At 32.1% G+C, this 24,286-nt stretch overlaps 1 protein-coding gene across 1 annotated transcript; it reads left to right on the top strand.

Annotated features, from left to right (window-relative positions):
* Positions 1-765: 765 nt before the first annotated feature.
* LOC106058873 (uncharacterized) lies at positions 766-17,236 on the top strand. Its single transcript, XM_056020923.1, has 15 exons — positions 766-1,038; positions 5,215-5,539; positions 6,648-6,744; positions 8,699-8,832; positions 8,925-8,990; positions 9,352-9,493; positions 10,712-10,872; positions 10,993-11,165; positions 11,498-11,611; positions 12,058-12,119; positions 12,268-12,327; positions 13,749-13,888; positions 14,674-14,770; positions 15,283-15,312; positions 16,283-17,236. The coding sequence occupies exons 1-15, from the start codon at positions 911-913 to the stop codon at positions 16,306-16,308; spliced, it is 1,755 nt and encodes a 584-aa protein (XP_055876898.1). The 5' UTR covers positions 766-910; the 3' UTR covers positions 16,309-17,236.
* The last annotated feature ends 7,050 nt before the right edge of the window (positions 17,237-24,286 follow it).

The raw sequence follows: 24,286 nt of genomic DNA, 5'->3' as shown, positions 1-24,286 counted from the left end.
ACCTAAAATAAACAAAATAAAAGCAAAAAATTAGTCACTAATGAATTCCGTCCCCCCCCCCCTTTACGGGGGGATTTCATTTCGGGTGGGGGGGGGGTCAATCTGGCTACGCCCATGATATATATATATATATATATATATATATATATATATATATATTATGGTCCGGATTTAAGGGAGGGTAAGCGGGGCTACGGTGCAGCCAAGGGGCCTCCACAAAAGAGAACAAAAATCAAGCCAGAAAGTTCACGTTTTATTTTAATTTTTGTAACATTTTTTTCGCATTTTTACCAACAATACCCTCTTACATTGCGCAAATACTACAATTTTATTTTTACTAAACATGCCTATTAAATAATTTTATTTTTTAAAACGAAGGAAAATTTAATTTAATTTAGAAGTTCTTTCTTTTATAATATGGCATTCTTTTAGATATTTGAAACTTTTCGTTACTGAAAAAACAACAACACTAGCACTTCACTAGATTGTCTAGATTCTATAATATTTCATTAAAAAAAACAACAGAATTCTTTGTAGATCTAGACATAATCAAGATTGTAGATCTATATATATATATATAATCTATATTGTAGATCTAGACATAATCTAGATCTATAATTTATATCTAATATATTCTAGATCTAAATCTAGATGTCTAAGTTACCCAGAACGCAGATGGCCATAACCGTAGCCGTAGACATAACCAACAGGTGGATGTACTGACTATACAGTTCAGTGCATTTCATCATGCTTGTTTGGAATTTCTAAAAAAAGAAGAACTTCAAAAGCGTGATATCTTAACAACCTTCAGCGACTTTAGAAAGCAGGTCTCTCTAGACTAGTTCTAGACTCTATATATCTAGACCTAAATCTATAACTTCTAGACGTCTATATAGATCTAGATATAATAATGTATAGTCATAGTGCAAAGCAAATTATTTCAAATGCCTGTAGATCACAGAAACTTCTTGCCGCTATCGAAAGTAAATGGATAATTTTTAGACAAATTGCATCTACTCCATCCAGTAGTTTTGAAGGGTAAGTAAGTAAATACTAGATAAGTACTAAGTTATTAAGTAACTGACACTAATAAGTTTAATTTAATTTAAATATAGAGTACTAGTCGACTGGCGGCGTAGTTTACGCCGTTATTTTGCAGGGCCAACCTTATCATCCTTATGCTAGGCCACTGAAACCTGTCCTATGCAACCGCAGCGCAGTGGGCCCAGCACTTTTATGGGACCCGCGCTAATTTTAGGTGTAGATATCTATAAATTATTAAATTAATTAAACCATTTTATAACTTAATTTCCCGCAGCCTCCTGTCGATTTAACAGGAGGTCCTGGAAATCTCTGAAATTGCAAAATATACGAAAAAGTCCTGGAAATATCCGGAAATTATTAAAATCTTTTAAAAACTCGTACCAATCTCCTGAAATATACAGACGAAAATTGTCTTTTTTTTCACTCTTAAATTACCTCTAGAGGATAACTCCCTCCGTCCAAGTTGCAAAAATAAAAGAGTGATCTTTCCATTGTGATTGTGTCCAAACTCTTGAGTGTGCTCTGTCGTTTCGATAGTTACTACAGAGTAGATTACTCCCCCCCCCTCCTTTTTTATGTGAGGTATAAATAAAAAAAAAACCCAGTGATATTGCAACGATCCTGCCCTGCTATTTTGTGACTATGTGTTCCCCCCCCCCCCCCTCTTGTTTTCTTGTGGACTATCCGCAGAGTGATCTTTCCTTTACTCCTTACTACTCGTTTAAACTGTTGAGGGAAGAAAAGAATACTTAATATACAGTGTTCCCGCGGCCTTCTGATTTTCCAGGAGCTCCTGGAAATCTCCTGAAATTGCAAAATATACTAAAAGTCCTGGAAATCTCCTGAAATTATAAAAAATCTCCTGAAAAGTCATAAGAATCTCCTGAAAAATAGATAAAATTGTCATTTTTGGTGTCATTCAACATGAAAAATGGCGATCATACGGGCGATTAAAAAAAATGGCATTGTCGGCTTTCATTAAATAAAAATGTAATAATATGATGAATTCAAACCTAAAACGGAAGTTTTAATACTTTGTTTACTTTAATCGTCACTGGCATATAATATATAGATTAAACTATTCTATCTAAGTCTATAGATTAAACTATTCTAAGTCTATCTCGATCTCTTTAAAAAAAAAATGAAAGTGATTTTTTTTTTTTTTTTTTTTTTTTTTTTTTTTTTTTTTTGACAAATCTAGTAGATCTAGATCTAAAGTCTACATAGATAGATCTAGGATTAGGATGAAAATGCTAGATCTATTTTATATAGATCTAGGTCTAGATCTAAATCTAGAAAGACTTGATTGTCTTGATATTAAAATTAAGACTAGACCGTAGATCTAGGATTTTTTTAGAATTTCTTCGGTCTAAACAAGTCTATTTAGAGTTTATAGTGACTATAGAGTCTGAGATTATTAATATTATTATTATAGTATAGATCTAATAAAAATCTAATTTTATTAGCATTGCCCTAGCCCCGCCCTTAGGCTTTAGGACATACTGACTAAGTCTAAGTAGATCTGACTAGATCTAGATAAAAGTAAAGTTGTCTTAGACTAAATCAAGAAAATTCAAGTTATTATTTAAATTTAGACTGTAATCTGTTGCATGACTCACAATCACATTGTCACTAGATTTGACTAGATCTAGCAGTGATTAGCTAGTTAGTTACCTTAGGCCTTAGTAAGTGACTTAACTTAAATTTAGTTATTGTCATTAGAATCTAGATTTAGATCTGTATAATAAGACTTATAAGTATAAGAGAAAGATTTTACTGGATCTAGATCTAATATTTTATACTATACCACTAAATACAAGTCTAATAGAGATTGATTCTATCTATGAATCTAGTACTACTCTAGTCAGTTTATAGTCCATAGATCGAGATCTAGTTAAATCTAGTAAACTCTAGTAGCCTATATACTAGCCTTGCCCTATACTATAGTTACACTATATGACTATTATAGAACTATAGTAAAAATTAGTATATATCTAGATTGAAATCGAGGACTAGATCTAGCTACAAAGCTAGTTTTATATATATCTATATTTTATAGTTTACATATATATATATATATATATAATATGATTTCACAATAATAATAATAATAATAGTCAGTAGATTTAAAGCTAAGAGGCTAACCCCTGCCTGCCCTAACTAAGTTTTAATAGAAGACTAAGTTAGACTTTTACTGAGGTGTGTGATGTGTCACATTGTGTGTGTACACTTGTTTACTGTACATTATAATATTATATCATTATATTATCATTATTAACAATTTTTGGTACCGTAGTGCACAGCTATCAGTCCTCGAAGTGTCAACGAATGAATCTTTGAAATAAAATTACATTCAGATTCTCTCTACTCATACTCCTATTGTAGACTAGACAGTCTAGTCAACTCTAGTCCTAGCCATTCATTGTCACTCATCACATACTTCACAAGTGTATCCCTCCTCCTATTGATTTACCTGTACCTGGTCCTGATCGCCCCATCCCTTGTGTATGTATACTTATTTTCTTGTTACCATAATGATAAATTATCTAATTCTTGAAAATTGATTTGTGAATGTTTACATGGGGTTCTTTGGTGTCAGTTATTTGTAGAATTTTTATTCTGAACATTGTACTTTAAAATTATACCAGTGGTACATATGTTGAATGCCATTGATGGACTATCCTCTTTGTACAAAAATGTTACACATCCTGTATTTATTGGGAGGAATGGAAAATATTATTTCTTACTGTGGGGAGATACTTAGAATACATGATTGACAAATATTTGCTTAAAAAATTAAAATATTTCGGCATTAATGGTCCACTGCATCAGTGGATTAAAGACTTTCTGATAGGGAGAGAACAAACTGTAATAATAAATGGCTCTAAATCAACACCGATAACAGTAAACTCAGGTGTACCTCAAGGTACAGTCTTGGGTCCACTACTATTTTTAATTTACATAAATGATTTACCAAATTGCATTAGTTCAGGAACAAAAGTCAGATTATTTGCAGACGATTGCATAATATATAGAACAATAAAAACAACACAAGACACAGATATTTTACAAAGAGAATTAGATGAATTACAGAAATGGGAATCAAATTGGAGCATGTCTTTCCACCCAGAAAAATGTCAGTTGTTAAGAGTAACAAAAAAACTAAAACAAATTAATTCCACTTATCTTATTCATGGCAAACCAGTATCACAGACTAAAAACGCAAAATACCTAGGTGTTATAATAAATGAAAAACTATCATGGAATCCACATATTGATGAAACTACAAAAAAATCAAACAAAGCATTAGGATTTATTAAAAGAAATTTCTATAAATCAAATAAGAACATAAAACTAAAATGTTACTTAACCTTGGTTAGGCCAATAATAGAATATGCATCCTCCGTTTGGGACCCCTCAACTCAAGAAAACATTAAGAAACTGGAACAGACACAAAATAGAGCAGTGAGATTCATAACAAACGAATATTCACATTTGACTAGAGTAACACCTTTAGTAAAATCACTAAATTTAGAAAGCCTTCAGGACAGAAGGCTCAAAAGTAAAGTAGCAATCATACACAAAACACTGAACCATAATCTTCAAATACAAAAACAAAATTTAATAAAATACTCTGAAAGACACAAAGATAAAGGCACATTCCTCGTCCCATATGCTAGGACAAATTTGTACAAATACTCCTTCTTCCCTAGTGCTATTAGAGCATGGAATGGGTTGCCTGAGCTAGCCAGGAAAACCAGTGACTTGGCAGAATTTAAGTCATTGGTTAATATGCATGACGCGTAGGACGTAATCATCTTCTTTTTTGAAGTAACGTCTGTATTATATAAGATATTTCAGATAAATGTTGTTGTGTTTTTAGTTACTGATATCTTTAAAATGTTAAGAAATCCTCTAAAAGTATTGGTCTGTGCTTTAGGAAATTGAAAATACAGTCACAGTGTAATCATTGCTCACTCAATTAACAATGGTTTGAGGACTATAATATTTATAGAATGTATAATATACTAGTTAAAACATTATGCCAGCTTATCTGCAGTTTCTTGATCAAAGCATGGCACATGTCAATGATTGTTAGGCAACCAAGGCTTTTTTTTTCCTAATTTAGATCAATAGTTTCATAACTCATTCTTGTTTGTTTTTTAATAGGTCCAAAACTGTTGAAAGCAAAGAAGATGATGAAAATAGAGATTTTCACTTTAAAAAGAATAGATCTACACACTTGAAATTTGCCAAGCCCCCAGAAGAATTCACTGATTTTACCCCCAGAAAAAGTTCATATTTTAAATCTAGACATGCAAGGACTCATAATAAAAGTTTTGAAAATGATATTTATGATGATGGATACTCTCCTAGATTTTCTCAGAGAAGAGATGCTGAAGAGTTGGGTGCAAATATTAAAGAAAAAGAGTGGGACATTGAAAAGCTTACACCTCTGGAGAAAAATTTCTTTGTTGAAAACAAAGTGTCAGAGGTAAATAACATATATATATAAATGTGTTTCGATGTAATTTATGTTCATTTTATGAATTTTTAGTAATACGATTAAAAAATACATTTAAAAAAAAGTTTTTCTTGTTTTCATTATAATTATTTAGTCTTGTAATTAAAACTAGCATTACCCACCAGTTACTTCCATTTATTTGTTCCCATGGTAATTATATGGTTTATTTTGAAATGGACCCTCTTCCTTTTTATTCTTACTTATAATAATATTAAGGACAAGCTGTCACACTCTCTTCTGACCTGTGATTTTTATATCACTTTTTTCTCTCCCCTTTCCCCTTCCCTTTAAAAAAACTGAATTTTAGTTTCTGTTACACCTAATTAGCATTTTAAAATGCTAACCCTCCCAAACACATGTATTACGTTTTGCCTGTGAATTTGATTACCAGTATCACTTATCACACACACACACACACACACCCTATGACTTTTAACAAAAATAGTCCTACATATAATCTTTGAGTATTCTTTGACTATTGAGCTTATTATCAAATTATTTGAAATGCTCAAACACTATCAATTTTTAATCCAGTGTTAAAATCATCTTAACCATGTCAGGATAAATGTTACGAATTCCATTTTAACTTTTATGTAGATCAAATTATTAAAATTAAATTGTGAAAGAAAAAATACCATTTTAAAAAAAAGTTAATCTGTGATTAGGGACTTGAACCCTCGACCCTCAGATTATAAGTCTGATGCTCCAACAAGTGAGCTAACAGAGTATTATTTATAGACAAGGACATTACACATAAAAAGTAAAGTGCTTAAGAACTGAAGTATAATTTTCTACTTTTCAATATATATGTCAGCTCCCAAAAAAACATATTGGGTCAAAATTGTGAATAAAAAAAAATCATTTTTAGTAAATTTAACCTCTGCAGTTTGGAATCATTAAATATCTTAGTTGTCAAAGATCAAAGGTAAGTGATAACACTAAACAGGTTTAATTTTTTCATCTACAGCAAGTGGAAGAATTAGGTATAAGTGAGGGCTTTTCAAATTATATGAGTATAAGATTTTTTTTTTAAATAGGCATAGGATTTTTCATATTTTTTTTTCTAATTCCATTTCAGCAAGATATAGAATCATTCTACAAATCACACAATATTACAGTTAAGAGAGGAAATAGACCAACACCTATTTTAGATTTTCATGATGCTAATTTTCCAGGTAAAAAAAAAGTTAATTTGAGTTGTTATAATGGGGTATATTTTTACTATATTATCTTCTTTTGAAAAGTTTTTGAGTCAAAAATCTGTTTTTCCTTGTATGTTCTATGCATTATAAAAATCTACTGTTAAATTAACGGCTCAACATAAGGTGTAAATCTCAATGTAACTTATTGAGAAAAATTTTTTTTTCTCAAAGATATGACAAGTTTTGACCAAAACTGATATAGGTTATAATTCCAGAAGACGTGAAACACAGCAGATGGAAAGAACACATTAGCAGTACTTTATTTATCATGCATTTTACCAGAGATGTGTACATTTTTTTAGGCTCTGAACTTGTTCCTGCTTTTGCTGGGAAATAGTTGCATAAATTAATGTATGCTTATAAATATGTAAAATTAACCCTTTTAATATACATTTTATTTTTGTATGAAGTTTAACAGTTACAATGTCATATTTAAAATTAAATAATATTGAAATTTCGTAGTCTACAACTAGATCAGTATTTAAATTGTTCACACAAACTAGGTAAATCTGCTAGCTTAATGGTTGACACTTACAAAAAAAGTTTTGTTTTAGGTACAAACTTGATTCTTTCTCAATATTTTCTCTGCTTTTAGCTATTCACTGCGATTAGACAGAATCAAAGATCACAGACCTATAAAAAATATATATAAATACTGTCTAAAATTTGACCTAGATCTAGATTTAGACTAGTAGAGTATGACTCTATCCGTAATTATTTCCACATTCTGAAGGAATTATTAATTTTGCTCATTTGTGTTTGTGTTAAACTTCAATAACTTTGTTTGTAATGAGGAAATGTTATATAAGGTATATAAATATAGAAGAATACATGCTTTTCTTATATAACACAAATTAAAGTTTATAAAATAAAAAATTAATTTTACTTAATGGGGTCAAATCAACATTAATATTGTCAGGAGAGAAAGAGTTAAGTCTTGAAACAATATTTTCTCAGAGTTCTACAATGAATAGAAATAAAAATAATGAATTAGAGTTTGTTGGCTTGAAATGTATTAATATATAGATATGTTTGCCAAATTATTAATTATTAGCTTCAATTTTAGAAATTAAAGTAAAAAGAAATCAGCTGACTTGGTAGACAATGTTCACATTTAATGTAACTAATTTTAGTGCTTTGGTACTTATGATACTAAATATATATTTTTTTTCTTATTTAATTGAGTAATTTTTATAAAGCTTATATCAACTCACTCTGTCTGTCTGTCTGGTAAAAAGTTTGTTTATGGTATTTCTCTGACACCCAATTTCATACAATTATTTCTTTTACCTGACAACACAAGAATAGAAAAAAAATAACCAATTAGTTAATTGACTATTGGTAATTAATTATTTTGTTTGGTATCTTGAACAAAGGAAAGAACTTGTACTTGACTGCGGTGGTGGTGTAAGCTGAATTAGTCACCTTTATACGTTGCCGCTTTGAAGCAAGTTTGAAACAAACAATAGATAACTATACGCTCATTTATTTTTATACACCCCTCACTAGCAGAGTAGTTAGAATGTCGGCTTGAGGGGGCTTGAGTCATGAGTTTGAAATTCAGGTCACCCCCCCCCCCCCCCTCTTTGTTAAAAAAGATTATGGTAAAATTTCTAATGGCACAAATTTATTATTGTTAGTTTAGATCTATTAATTACATGACTGATCCAAACTAATTGATGCAACTACATATAAGCTTTGTTTTTTTTGTTGTTTTTTTTAAAGTATTTTAAAATATTTTTCTTGTTTAAATACTAAATTACATTAATAGTTAAAAAAAAATTAATCCAATTCTGAGTTACAATAACAAATGTAGACACATAAATTACATAACCTTTGTATATTCCTACTGGGTATTAGATTTTGTTTGAATTTCTTTTAATTGTCAAGTATGTCATTTAGTAGTTGTTGTTTTGTTTTTTTACAGATGAAGTTAACAAACAGCTTGAAAGAAATGGTTGGACTAATCCTACGCCTATCCAAAGTGTTGGTTGGTCACTTGCCTTGTCAGGTCAAAACATGGTTGGCATAGCACAGACTGGATCTGGGAAAACACTAGGAGTAAGTATTTTCAACCAAAAAAATGGCCAGTACTAAGCTATTTATTCATGCTCTGTTTCTGTTAATGTATTAATTTGTATTACTTTCACCAGTTTATATTGCCAGCCTTGGTACATATAAAACACCAGAGCCGAGTCAAACGTGGGGAAGGACCTGTGGTGAGTATAATTACTGTAACCATTTTTCAGTATGAAAGAATATTAGTCTAAAAAAAAGTAAATACTTAAATTGACTTTAGATATTTGGGTTTTACTATTTTAACATGGTCTTTATCAAATAAAAATTATATAGCAATAATTTATGTTTACTGTAATTCAACTTTGTTTTTGGTAGTTAATTAACAGTTTAACACACTAGATCCCCCAAAAATGTTATGAAGGGAAAATCTCTTACCTTTCTTTTCCAACTCAAAACATATTTAAAAAACAGGCTCATTAAAGCTGTTAACAATTTTTATGAAACTATGCAAGATGTGACTATTGCTCCATTAATTCTGATTAATCTTGCATATTTAACTAGGTTCTTGTATTAGCCCCAACCAGAGAGTTGGCACAGCAAATAAGAAGTGTTGCATCTATCTATGGGCAGTTGCTTGGCATTAAATCCTGCTGTATATTTGGTGGCCAGTCAAAACTGATTCAGTCTAGACACATATCTGAAGGTATGGGTATTCTGTATTAACATATCAATCACAATATTGATGCAAAGTGAAGTCTTAGTTTGTTGTTTGTGTATAATGTTGTTTTTTTTAATAGTGTCATATAGAATAGTTAGTTAAGATCTTTGTAATTTACAACTTCTCTGAACTTTGTATTTACAATTTTTTCCCCCTTATCTTAATCGGAAGAGGTTTGAAAACAATTTTGGTTGAAACCTTGGGGCTGTTAGATTTTTAAAATCAATTTTTTTTTATCTGTCAGACTTAGATTTTTTAACCCATTAGCTCCTTCTGCAGTCATAAACGTTTTCTCGTTTTTGTCCTAAACCGTTGTAGAATGTTTCTAAAATCCCCTTTTCAATATACTTGCTTTAAACTTTTAAAAGATCTCCTTGATTGTCCTGGAATTTTGCCGATCGAAAACAAAAAAGGCATTTAAAAAAATTTCTGCACCATTGCAGGTGGAAATAAATTCGTAATTAGCGTTTCCGAGTTTGCACAGAATGTGTTTACTGCTCATTGACAATAGATAGATCTAATCTATATATAGTATCATTATCGTATTGATTTTTCAATGAATCTACGTTATGCATCTTCAGTTCAGACCTTATAATTTTTTAGATTTAATTTTTTCCTGTTTCATTTTGTGCCTTTATATTTTCATCGGACTACATTATCAGATCATATTAATATTACTTCTGTGCACTGAGAATTTAATACATTAATTTACTCTTGTGGCCTTGATCTGTGCCCTAATTCCAGATCTATATATAATCAATTTCTAGTCTAGGTATTAAAAGTATATATTTTTTTAAACTAGACATATTATTCTGTTTTTAAAGTTATTTGTTTATTTATTAGTATTAGATCTTAAATTTGATTTTTGTTTTCAAAATATTTTTTTTAATGATTTTTAAATTCAGGGTTATCCCTCTTTGCTTAGGGTCTGGGAAGGGTTTTTCTAACCTGAAATACAAGCTATTGGTGGGTTAAACATAAATCTTAGTAATTAAATGTTTATACAGTGAGTATTTTATTCCGTTGAGATAAAGACTGACTGAAGCTCATCTTACCAAATTTATATTTATTGGGTTGTTCATGGCATCGTCATCATTTTAATGGCAATTTAAAAACAATTACCTGGCTATATTTATTTATTATTAATCAATATAATTAGTTCATTGGGATTTCTGAAAAATTTCTTTTTGTTTGCTATGACAGGTCCAGAGATTGTTGTAGCAACACCTGGCAGATTGCTTGATTTCATAGAAATGGGAGTTATAAATTTAGACAGAACTTCCTATGTTGTTTTGGATGAGGCAGATCGCATGCTAGATATGGGCTTTGAACCACAGATTAGAAAAGTGTTGAGTCAGATTAGAGTAAGTTTGCTCAATTTTCTTATATAATAAATAGTTGCTCCATGCATTCTAGAATTAATGATTTGAGCACTAGTGGGGCTGTTTACAAATATTGTTTTTTTTTTACAATTTCTTACAAAGCCTGATAGACAAATCCTGATGTGGAGTGCTACATGGCCTGAGGAAATCAGACAATTGGCTCATGACTTTCTGAAAGACTTTGTTCAAGTGAATATAGGCTCTGCTGAACTCATGGCTAATCCAAATATTGAACAAGTGGTGAAAGTTTGTAACCCTGCAGAAAAACTGACCATGTAAGATAGGAAATGAATAGTGGATATAATACCATTACTTTTTTTTAGTTGAATTATAAATATGTGTTGTCTTTTTGTTGTTGTTGTTAAATACTTCACATTTAGATCTATTTGTACATCTGTACATTTTTTCATATTTAGAAATTGCTATAAACCATAAACTAAAATGTAAATGTCTAATATTAATAATTATAAATATTGCATATTATTTTTTATCTTAAGACAAAAATTAGAAAAAAATAACCCCACTATAATTGAATTATATTATATATTAATAATTTTTTTTTGAAATAGTCATTAATTGTTTGTTTTTTTTATTACCAAACCCAAAGTTTATCGCAGGAATTACAAAAAGCCTTTTCAGAAAGTGAGAACCACAAAGTTTTGATATTTGTACAGACCAAAACTCAGGCTGAATTTTTAACTCACAGACTTCGGAAACTTGGGTATTTGTTATATTTATTTACCAAAAGCTACCTCAACCCATTTTGATTTGATATTACTATAGTATCCATATTTCTTTGGAAAAAATTTAAGTAAAACCATCTTTTTCCTAAAAGATACCAGAATATATCAAGCATTTCTATGTAACTTAGTTAACCGCATTAAAACAATACAAAGAGTTTATACATAGAGAAGTTACAACGTCTCTAGACAATTGCAAACTATATAATCCTTATAATGGAAAAGATAAATGCACAATACTATTTCATTAAGTAAAGAAAACATTGCTAAGAGACACATTAATATTTGCTTTTCCCACTTTCCAAAGATATGCTTTTTTTAAAAATGTTTTACATTCTTTTTTTAATGTCATTTGTACTATAAAATCACCTTATTAAATCAGTATATATGTATAAGATATTAATCCTATGGCACTTTCTACTTCCAGCTTACAAGCTTTGGCCATCCATGGGGATAAATCACAATTAGTTCGAGACAAAACATTGAGGAGTAAGTAATGTATCTTTCATTATTTAAAGTTTGTGTATGCTATCTTTCAATAACTAGTGACACATACTTAATACATATAGTGAAAGTACATTTGTTATTTTATTTTCATACCATGTCAAACAAATATATCTTTATTTGTATTGCCTAGGTTTTAGAAATGGGGAAACAAACATTTTAGTTGCAACCGATGTCGCATCAAGAGGATTAGGTAAGTATTCATTTTCAATATCTTTATAGATAAGAAATAATAAAAAGAAATCATTGGTCTAAATGTGATTTTCATGAGTTCTGATATTATCAAAGACCTTTATATATTGCCATTAATAACAGAGATCTAGAGAGCGATTGGACAAGGCTTATACATAATCATTGGAAGATTTTCATTTTAGGACAAGAAGTTTAAAATCTAGTCATATAAGATGTAAACTAAAATCTAGATCTAACAATTAATTTTACACTTAACCACAAAAATTCAAAGATGCAACAGAATTTAGAGCGCCTGCTCTTTGATATTTGGGTGCAAAATCTTCGTAATAATGGAATGTTTTTTTTTATTTTTAAAGCTGAAAATCACGTTTTATTATGGGTGAAGAGCAAACTTAAAGATTCTTTAATGATCATTGTGTTTTGTGCTAACAGAATAAATATCATTTAAAAAAAGGGGGGGGGATTAATATTGTCTCGATGACCAGTATATAAATTCTTTCTACTTAATATGGGATTTACACTACCTGTGGTGAAATTGTACATGGAATGCAAATATTTCATTATGTGATGGTGTTAACAGATGAATCATTCTTAAGAGCAGACATCATTCATCCCATTATTTTTACTCAATGGTTATTTTGGATTAAAATTTTGAAGTATACTAGTTGTTGTTTTTTTTTCTTTCTTTTCAAAATGAACATAGTTGATACATCACAGGTCAAATATTAATATTATCAGTTATCACAACTACAGTCTTTCTAATTTTTTAAAAATTTAATTTCCATACAGCTGTATTCTGCTTTGCTTTTTGGTAATTAAAAAACTGCACATGTTAGAACAATTTTAAATCTTTAAAGAGGCAGATAAACTATCAAAGGCAGGATCATTTATAGAACAACCTGTTAACTACCTCACCCTAAAGTAAATGTTAGTCAACAATCACAAAGAGGAATGGCTCAACCAATGGGCATCAGAAAACACAGGCAGAGCCATATACAAAGAAATGACTATGCCTAACAAACTGGACAGTATTAATTTCATCCCCCGCAAAGAGCAATCTACAATTTTCCAGCTAAGAACATGACACACACCTCTGTTAAATTACTATCTGAACAAAATAAATTCCAGACAACTCTCCCTTTGTAGACACTGCGCTGACCCTTATGAAACCGTAAACCATATCCTCTTTGAAAGACCATTTCTAATCCACCTTAGGCAGACCCTACTACCACTCCAGCCCAACATAACCAACAGCTTGTACAGCAGCGCTGAACAACTGAAGAAAACAGCACACTATATTTACTTGACACAGTCTGCAAAAAAAGCTCACAGCTAGAAGAAGAAGAAAACCTTTACAGAATTAAGAATTTAATGCAAAAATTAATACATTTTTTTTTAAATGCTACTACTTCTACATTTCAGATGTGAATGACATAACCCTTGTAGTCAACTATGATTATCCAAACACAGCAGATGATTACATTCACCGCATTGGTAGAACTGCCAGAGCTTCAAAAAAAGGAAAAGCACTTTCTTTAATTACAGAAGCAGATGCTGGCAAGGTCACACTTTTTTGTAGTATATAGATACTTTTTTTTATTGATTAATTATTGGACCAAGATAGGTTTGATGATGATTATTTGTTTATTTATACTATGCTTAGAATCCTTTATCTTAATGAGGATTTATGCTTTATTATGTTTGATGCTGTATGAAAATTTAAAAAAATATTAAATACTGTTTCGAATATCTAAGTCACCCTTATTAAATACAAATTAATCAGCATTTACTGACAAGTAGACATATAAATATCTTTTTTAATGCATTCTTGGTGAAATGCAAACATTTTGGAAGAAGACTTTTTTTTTTTTAATTTTCATATTTCTTTTTAAAAGTATCTCAATTTTTAACATAACTATTGAGGATGTGGAGGGTACTATACCAAAAGTTGCAATTTAATACTAAGCTCATTTTATGTTTTACACAAACAGCTAGAATAATGATGTTCTTACTCCCATTATTTACAATGGTTAGAATTATTTTTAAGTAATGTTGCTAGGTATGCTCTTGACAAAGACAAAAAAACGTTTCTTTTTATTATTTGTCCTTCTTATAAGAAACATTCTGCTAAGAGAAAAACTTGCTTTAAAAATATTTTTTGCTTAGGTCTGTATCTAACATGTATATTTCACAATGAAATGTTTTTCATACTCATTTATCAATCAACTTTATTGTTATCTTAATAGGATTAAGAGCAATTCTATTTACACATGGCTATAATTTATTTGCACACATTTCTTGTATGGTCTTTTCATTTGTTTTTCTCCAAACCTATTCGATTTTATAGATTGATGATCTGGCTAAAGTTTTAATTGAAGCTGGCCAAGATGTTCCCAGTGAGCTGAGCAGTTTAGCTTATGGGAAAGCTAAACTAAAATCTAAAGGTATCATCATTTGAGTTTGAGATATTTTTTCTTAAGTTCTGAAATATAAAGAGAACAATCGATCTTTCTAAATCAATCTCTCAATTACTAACCTGTTTTGGTTCTCTTGCTTCTACTAGGGACTGATGTGGGAAATTATATATTGCTAATTGCTTTTTTAATATCTTGTCAATGAAACAATGCAAAAGACAAGTGTGTCAATCTTTAGTCATTCAATTTTCAATTTACCTAATGACTCTGCTATTGGCTTTGGCTCATCTATGCATAATTTCTTTCTGTCTGAACTGCATTACAAACAAATAGACTTTCACCTACTTTTATATCAGTGATAAAATTACTTTGTGAACTATATTGTGACTGTTCCTCAACATTTTTAATCCTTAACATCTTTTATGTAATCACAAATCTCATATTTTTATCCTTGATAATTTAAATATTGAAAGAAATAGTTTATTTCTAGCCAAATTTAACTTGTATTCAAACAAAAAGTTGTTTGTTTGTTTGTTTTTCAGGCTATTCCAAATTTTCTTACCACAAATCAAGTAAGTAATGCCCTCTTTTTTTTGTGTGTGTCAATATTAAAATGCTCATCTTTATCAAAAGCAAATTATTTTTTTATTTTGTCAGAGCATAGAAATCAAATAACTAAATATAGGCATTCTGCATCTTACAAACCTTCATTGAAAAAGAAAAAAACACAATTACTAACACTGCAACACCAACATTGAATGTTTGCATTGGTATCCATGGAAACAAAACCACAGTTAATATCACTGCAACACTAACATTGAATGTTAGCATCAGTAGCCATGGAAACAAAAATTCTATATATTGCCTAATATCAAAAGGAATAGAGTACTTAAGCACTAGACTGCTGTAATAAAAGGTCTTATTCTAGTGGAGATACCAGAAAACTTTTCCATAGTGTTTAGGTCATAACTAATGTAATTGAGCTAACTTTAGGTTTTCTCACATCAAGATGATTAGTCTAAATAAATATGGGTAGTCCTTGTGCTGACCTCATAAATATGGGCTCTACATTCTCTATGGAAGTATTTTACTTTTAGATCTTTTCCTATTGAAAACTGTTTCAAAAAGTATTTTGTAGGCTGTAAAGTCACTGTGAAATTGAATCTTATTGTAAAGAAGATACATATACATTCTCATTTCTTTGTGCACTTATCTCCCCCTTACCTTTTTGTTCCCATCCTTCCATTAATTTTGATTGGTTTTGCTAATTAACATTCCATTTTTATTTTCCTAATAATTTATAGGTTCATGTTAAAAGCTAACAAATCTGTTTAATAATTTCACTGTATTCTTCTTGACCCAATATTAATATTGACAAGACACATATTCATATAATGTGTGTACCATATATCATTTGAGATTACAACTGTGCCATTTTGCAAAGAGAACAATAGTTTTGAAACCAAAACTGGCTCCAGTTTCTACTTTTTTATTATGTATTTTTTAATATCGTTAGTTAATGTTTCATATTTTTTATTTCAGGATTTGACAGAAGAAATAGTTGGTGATAAGACAGTCATGTGTGATTCAAAATAGCAACTCAGTGAAGGTGTTTGAACTAAATGTTACAGCTGTCAATGTAGTCCTGCAAGATGATGTAGTATTTGTAATATACCATAAAAATCATTTCATTTTATGACCTTGTTTGTTGTTTGAGATTGTATATGGCCAAAAGGAAATTTGAAAAGAAAGTAAAATTTTCCATTGTTAAAATACAAAGTTTATGGGCATCAACTGATCTTTTGCTTTAAGTTTTAGACCCAATGTGTATGTTTTCACAGCCACATGAAAAAGTGTGCAAGATGAACCATAGTCGTTCTACGACTGAAGGAGTCCAACAACAATATGTTAGGAAATCATGTCCTACTATACTAGTCATGATTTTGTATGTTCATGTGTATTATGTGTGTAACTTAAGTTTCTGAAAGAAAAATTTAATTCACTATCATTAAAAAAAAATGGGTGTAGATAGAACATTCTTATTTTCAAGTAATGAACATTCCAATTAGCCACCGCAATCTCCTTAAGTTCATAAAGATATAATACAAGACTCTTCATATTTAATTAAAGTCCTATTAAAATTTTGACATGTTCTGTCTCATTGTACTAAGTTCAATATTATTATTTTGTTGTTGTTTTTTTAAAGAGCTTTACTTAGTTTAGTTAGTTAAATTGTTTCTTTTTTTATATTAATGAATGTTCTTGTAACTCAGTTTCTATTTTAAATATACCTATTCATAAATAATTGAGAAAAAAAAATCTTTTTCTTCTGTAATCAGGTCCATGAAAGAGAATCTCTCCATACCAGTCCGGCCCAAACTATTTTGCTATTATTTTACTAATGATTTGGATAGGATTACAAACAACTCACTTTTCACAGGTGCTCCCGCATGACTATATATATATATCATAATGTTAGCTGCTTAATAGAAACACTTGCCCAGCTGCATGTCAAATCTAAATGCATGTATTAGTACCAGTATTTCAAACATAGTTGTGTGTGGAGAGGTGGCTGAAACTTCAGTTTTTATAAATTTTTGGATGTGTGCTAGAAAGTTTTTTTAAGCAGTAAAACAAAGGTGATAGAGGAGAACATTGAGCTGATGTCTTGTTTAACTGTTTCTACACTGGCCAATACACAACACTCTAGTTTCTTCAGTTGGGTTTTTAACAATGTCAATGGCATTTTACATTGAAGTGTGTACATTAAGGGAAAAAAAAAGGAATATTTTAATTTGCAAATGAATAACACTTTAATTTGCAAATGAATAACACTTATTAGTTTTATGTTTTCATTATGAAAAATAAACTTCATCTGTAAATATCTAATAAGACTTGTGTGATATTTTTACGAATATTATTTTATTGGCGATTTTGCATTCTAACTAAAAAAAAAAGGTTCACTTGTTGGTGTATCTTGTGTACAGAAAATAGGCTATATATTTTATTAAGTATTGTCTAGCACTAGAAAGTCAGAGCTCTTTGCCATTCACTGGCCTGCTTCAACACATCCTTCCATTCAGATCTCTCCTGGGCCTTTCGTCTCCACGCCCCCTGACCCCAAGCTGCTTCAGATCTGCTTCTACATCATCAATCCATCGCATTCGGGGTCTGCCTTTTGGTTTTTGCCTGTATACGATTTTCGCTCCTCTGTTATCTGACATTCTTTCAAGGTGACCTGCCCAACGTATTCTGTTCTTTTTTATTTCCGTCACTATTGGTGGGTCTTCGTACAATTGATATACCTCATGGTTAGTGCGTGTCCTCCACCCTGTTTCATCCTGTATGGCACCATAGATTTTCTAAGAATTTTTCTTTCCCAAGTATTGAGTAAATTTTCAGATGTCTTAGTCAGTGTCCAGGTCTCACTTCCATACATTGCTACTGGTCTTATTAGGGTTTTGTATATTATTTCCATGGTTTTCCTTGAAATTGTTTAGCTCTTAAGTAAATGGTGGGTGCTATAAAATGCCCTGTTGCCTCCTGCTATTCTTTCCTTTATTTCTGTTAGTAGGTCATTTTTTAAATCAATTGTACTTCCTAGATATTTGGAAGTTTTCAAATTCGTGGTCTTTGATTTTGATATGCTGTCTCTCTGTTTGATTGTCTCTTGTCATTGCGATGTACTTGGTTTTACTTTGGGTACAGTCAATCTTGTCATTGCGATGTACTTGGTTTTACTTTGGGTACAGTCAATCTTGTCATTGCGATGTACTTGGTTTTACTTTGGGTACAGTCAATCTTGTCATTGCGATGTACTTGGTTTTACTTTGGGTACAGTCAATCTTGTCATTGCGATGTACTTGGTTTTACTTTGGGTACAGTCAATCTTGTCATTGCGATGTACTTGGTTTTACTTTGGGTACAGTCAATCTTGTCATTGCGATGTTCTTGGTTTTACTTTGGGTACAGTCAATCTTGTCATTGCGATGTACTTGGTTTTACTTTGGGTACAGTCAATCTTGTCATTGCGATGTTCTTGGTTTTACTTTGGGTACAGTCAATCTTGTCATTGCGATGTACTTGGTTTTACTTTGGGTACAGTCAATCTTGTCATTGCGATGTTCTTGGTTTTACTTTGGGTACAGTCAATCTTGTCATTGCGATGTTCTTGGTTTTACTTTGGGTACAGTCAATCTTGTCATTGCGATGTTCTTGGTTTTACTTTGGGTACAGTCAATCTTGTCATTGCGATGTTCTTGGTTTTACTTTGGGTACAGTCAATCTTGTCATTGCGATGTACTTGGTTTTACTTTGGGTACAGTCAATCTTGTCATTGCGATGTACTTGGTTTTACTTTGGGTACAGTCAATCTTGTCATTGCGATGTACTTGGTTTTACTTTGGGTACAGTCAATCTTGTCATTGCGATGTACTTGGTTTTACTTTGGGTACAGTCAATCTTGTCATTGCGATGTACTTGGTTTTACTTTGGGTACAGTCAATCTTGTCATTGCGATGTACTTGGTTTTACTTTGGGTACAGTCAATCTTGTCATTGCGATGTACTTGGTTTTACTTTGGGTACAGTCAATCTTGTCATTGCGATGTACTTGGTTTTACTTTGGGTACAGTCAATCTTGTCATTGCGATGTTCTTGGTTTTACTTTGGGTACAGTCAATCTTGTCATTGCGATGTTCTTGGTTTTACTTTGGGTACAGTCAATCTTGTCATTGCGATGTTCTTGGTTTTACTTTGGGTACAGTCAATCTTGTCATTGCGATGTACTTGGTTTTACTTTGGGTACAGTCAATCTTGTCATTGCGATGTACTTGGTTTTACTTTGGGTACAGTCAATCTTGTCATTGCGATGTACTTGGTTTTACTTTGGGTACAGTCACCTAACGGAAATAGAGATGTCGAGTTGTCAGTTTTTCTTGTGTCGTGCAAGTCACCCCTAGATGATGAGGGATTCATCCGTCCTCCACACGGCAAACTTATATAATACCCAGCCAACACAGACGCTTGGTAAATGTACTAGGAGAAACCTACGAGGAAGTATCTCAGTCTTGCCAAATAGCTTACAAGAGACTACAAAGAGATCGCAAGCGGAACGTGTTGAAGAAAGTATCACGTTCATTTAGGAAACCAACCTTTATATCACTAGGTTTGGTAAAGATAGCGAGAGAAGAGAAAAAAAAGCTACACGGGTGTTTGCATGATGGTACTAGATCTATAGTTGCAATAAAGGTTGATGGGGACGTTGTCTAATGGCAAAGATGTAAACTGGACACAGCCTCTGTGGAAATGTAGGGGGAAAAAGATATAAAAGCAACAAATAGAAATAATCTCATATAATTGGGGGCATAAGAAATGTAGAATGTTACAAATTGTGTTATAGGCCCTACACGTAGGCTACGTCGTAACTGTACAGCATGAGATCCTTGCTACGTCATGACAATAAAAGACAACAAATGTTCACAACACATGCTCAAGGATTCTGTCTGCTGTAGTAGTTCAGACAGTGTATTAAACTCTGATTTATAACCATATAAAACGGACATTTTTTTTGTCCTAGTTTATTATGGCTACAAACATGGGCAGATCCAGAACTTTGGAAAGGGGGGGGGGGGCGATTTTTTTTCCAAACCCTAATCCTATTCATAAACGTGCGTGCAACATAAATATATATGGGGGAGCGCTGTAAGTCTTCCGTGTGGGCGACGCCAAAATCGTTTTCTTGCATTCTTCACTACAGAAATGCCTTCTCCTGACATCTACAGCTCACTATTCATCAGTGAGGTTCGGGGCAAAGCCCCGACGCTAAAAGCTTTTTCTTAGATTCTTCACTGAAGAAACGCATTCTCCTTACCTAAAGCTCATTATTCATATTATTAAAAAAAAATGACCTTTTGAATAATGTTGTAGGGTTCCTCGAAAAGATCAGATACCCCACACTTATCTTATCTTCTTATCTTATATAATACAGACGTTACTTAAAAAAAGAAGATGATTACGTCCTACGCGTCATGCATTTAGTCATGCATATTAACCAATGACTTAAATTCTGCCAAGTCACTGGTTTTCCTGGCTAGCTCAGGCAACCCATTCCATGCTCTAATAGCACTAGGGAAGAAGGAGTATTTGTACAAATTTGTCCTAGCATATGGGATGAGGAATGTGCCTTTATCTTTGTGTCTTTCAGAGTATTTTATTAGATTAAGGCTTTGAGGATCGCCGCCGAAAAAAAAAATTCAATAAATAATATTAAATAAAATTAAAGCATAAATTGTGAGTTATGGTCCCAAATTCAACTAGAAATATATCAGATTGAGTAAAGGTTGGAAAAATGCGACTAGAAAAACAATATTTGGGTTTAAAACTCATGTCAATCGTGACTCTTATATTGAAAATTTTCGTTTGAATTCTAACTTTTCCAAAGCAAAGTTTTTCTTAAAATTATTATGATAAATTCATGTGAAATTACACAAACTCTTTCTGGAAAGGGGAGGGGCGGTAGAATGAAAACGATTAATCCTCGCTCCTTTTAAAATTTCTGCTAATGATTGCATTTGGCATTAAAGAATAGGGGTGGGGCGACTCGATATAAGAATTTAATTTATAGCATAAATAAATTATATTAGTGGCAGATTTTTTTTTTAATTTTGTAATTTCTTAACTATAATACAAAAAGAAAAGTATTGCTTTGTCCAATGAGGGAAAGGAGATGGCATGTATCGCCCCTCCCACCTTTTTTCTTTTATATTTAATGATTATAAAATTTGAGATTATAGTGTGGTGCGACATAATATACAAATGGATTCACATATCATTACGTAGTTTATATTATATAGATATTCAACTAATTTTGTTCACCAACTATGATTCCTTCATAAAAATAGGACCCCCCCCCCTCAGAGGGCTAGAGTGGAGTACATGCAATATATATCGCTCCCCCTTACCCCAGTCGGCCAACAGGGGAAGGACATAATATAAAGATCGGTTAAAATATCAATAACCAATGTTTAATCATATAGATATTTAATTAATTCTGTTAGCAAGCTGTGATTTCTACAAATAAATTGTACCGCCCCCCCCACTCAAAAGTTTATGGTGGGGGGGGGCGGATTGATGCCATCGCACCCTCCCGACCCCACCAAATCAGCCAACATACTAGAGGGGGGGGGGCGAAATAATCTAAAAATAGTTTGAAATATAAATAATTAGTATATATTATTAACATAAGTAATAAATTTGTATACAAATTGTGTGATTTCTATACTAAAATTCGTCCGCCGAGTGGGGGGGGGGGCGGATCCGCCAGTGGCTACAACATACGTATATCAGACAAACACTTATAAGAAAGGAACTGATATCCAGGGTGCGGAGCTCCCGGGGCAGCAAGACCTATTGTAAGTCGCCAGTAAAAAGCAGCACAAAGCTTACATATATATGTTAACATATGTAACGGTCGAACAATCTGTAGCAGCAGAACTGTATTTGTTGTAGTGTTTTGATAGGCGTACCCACACTTCTGCGCTTTTGGTGCCCCCCCCCCCCTGCCCTGACTCTTATATTGAAAATTTTCGTTTGAATTCTAACTTTTCCAAAGCAAAGTTTTTCTTAAAATTATTATGATAAATTCATGTGAAATTACACAAACTCTTTCTGGAAAGGGGAGGGGCGGTAGAATGAAAACGATTAATCCTCGCTCCTTTTAAAATTTCTGCTAATGATTGCATTTGGCATTAAAGAATAGGGGTGGGGCGACTCGATATAAGAATTTAATTTATAGCATAAATAAATTATATTAGTGGCAGATTTTTTTTTTAATTTTGTAATTTCTTAACTATAATACAAAAAGAAAAGTATTGCTTTGTCCAATGAGGGAAAGGAGATGGCATGTATCGCCCCTCCCACCTTTTTTCTTTTATATTTAATGATTATAAAATTTGACATTATAGTGTGGTGCGACATAATATACAAATGGATTCACATATCATTACGTAGTTTATATTATATAGATATTCAACTAATTTTGTTCACCAACTATGATTCCTTCATAAAAATAGGACCCCCCCCCTCAGAGGGCTAGAGTGGAGTACATGCAATATATATCGCTCCCCCTTACCCCAGTCGGCCAACAGGGGAAGGACATAATATAAAGATCGGTTAAAATATCAATAACCAATGTTTAATCATATAGATATTTAATTAATTCTGTTAGCAAGCTGTGATTTCTACAAATAAATTGTACCGCCCCCCCCCACTCAAAAGTTTATGGTTGGGGGGGGGCGGATTGATGCCATCGCACCCTCCCGACCCCACCAAATCAGCCAACATACTAGAGGGGGGGGGCGAAATAATCTAAAAATAGTTTGAAATATAAATAATTAGTATATATTATTAACATAAGTAATAAATTTGTATACAAATTGTGTGATTTCTATACTAAAATTCGTCCGCCGAGTGGGGGGGGGGGGGCGGATCCGCCAGTGGCTACAACATACGTATATCAGACAAACACTTATAAGAAAGGAACTGATATCCAGGGTGCGGAGCTCCCGGGGCAGCAAGACCTATTGTAAGTCGCCAGTAAAAAGCAGCACAAAGCTTACATATATATGTTAACATATGTAACGGTCGAACAATCTGTAGCAGCAGAACTGTATTTGTTGTAGTGTTTTGATAGGCGTACCCACACTTCTGCGCTTTTGGTGCCCCCCCCCCCTGCCTTCTTCGGTATACAACTTCTAGGCTGCGTCCTCATTATTAGGCCTACGTTGCTATTATAGTTCAGATAACCTCCAACCTTCCAATATCTGAGTTAAATTGCGCAGTAGTTCCATATATAGGTTACATTCTATAATTTTTCTCCTATAGGCCTATGAGTGTTTTGGGGTCACCTTGTTCGAGTCTCTCGAAAGAGTATGCATGCAGCCTTTAAGGACAAGATCAGCTATTTCTGCTGACTCTCCTCAAGGCAAATTTCACTAGTCACAATTTTCAGCTTCGAATCTGTTGTATCCGGAACTGAAGCGAAAAAAATATATAAAAAAATAGGCCATTAATGGTATAGTCGAGATTGCTTAAAATTCTCTTGAAATTTGGAAGAGATTAAAGGCATATTCCTCGTCCCATATGCTAGGACAAATTTGTACAAATACTCCTTCTTCCCTAGTGCTATTAGAGCATGGAATGGGTTGCCTGAGCTAGGCAGAATTTAAGTCATTGGTTAATATGCATGACTAAATGCATGACGCGTAGGACGTAATCATCTTCTTTTTTGAAGTAACGTCTGTATTATATAAGATTCGAGCTTGTCCATTATTCGTTAATGTATATATACTCTCTCTCTCTCTCTCTTTCTTATTTTATAGCATATATTTATAGACCTATCACATATAGACCCATTATGTAGCTTAAATTGAGATATAGACATTAAATTAACTCGATATTGTTTTATTCAATCTTCACGAAGATAAAAAAAAAATACAACCACTATATATGCCTATAAATCGAGTATAAACTACATAGGCCATAATAT

The sequence above is a fragment of the Biomphalaria glabrata genome, chromosome 2 (genome assembly GCF_947242115.1).
Source record: "Biomphalaria glabrata chromosome 2, xgBioGlab47.1, whole genome shotgun sequence".
NCBI lineage: Eukaryota > Metazoa > Mollusca > Gastropoda > Planorbidae > Biomphalaria > Biomphalaria glabrata.
Note: the sequence above shows the minus strand (reverse complement) of the source record. Positions and strands in the feature narration are given on the sequence as shown.

Coding starts and splice junctions, on each gene's coding strand:
- LOC106058873 (XM_056020923.1), top strand. CDS start 911: ATGTATAGTCATAGTGCAAAGCAAATTATTTCAAATGCCTGTAGATCA. Junction 8,833..8,924: donor GATCTGGGAAAACACTAGGA/GTAAGTATTTTC, acceptor TACTTTCACCAG/TTTATATTGCCAGCCTTGGT. Junction 14,771..15,282: donor AGCTAAACTAAAATCTAAAG/GTATCATCATTT, acceptor TTTGTTTTTCAG/GCTATTCCAAATTTTCTTAC.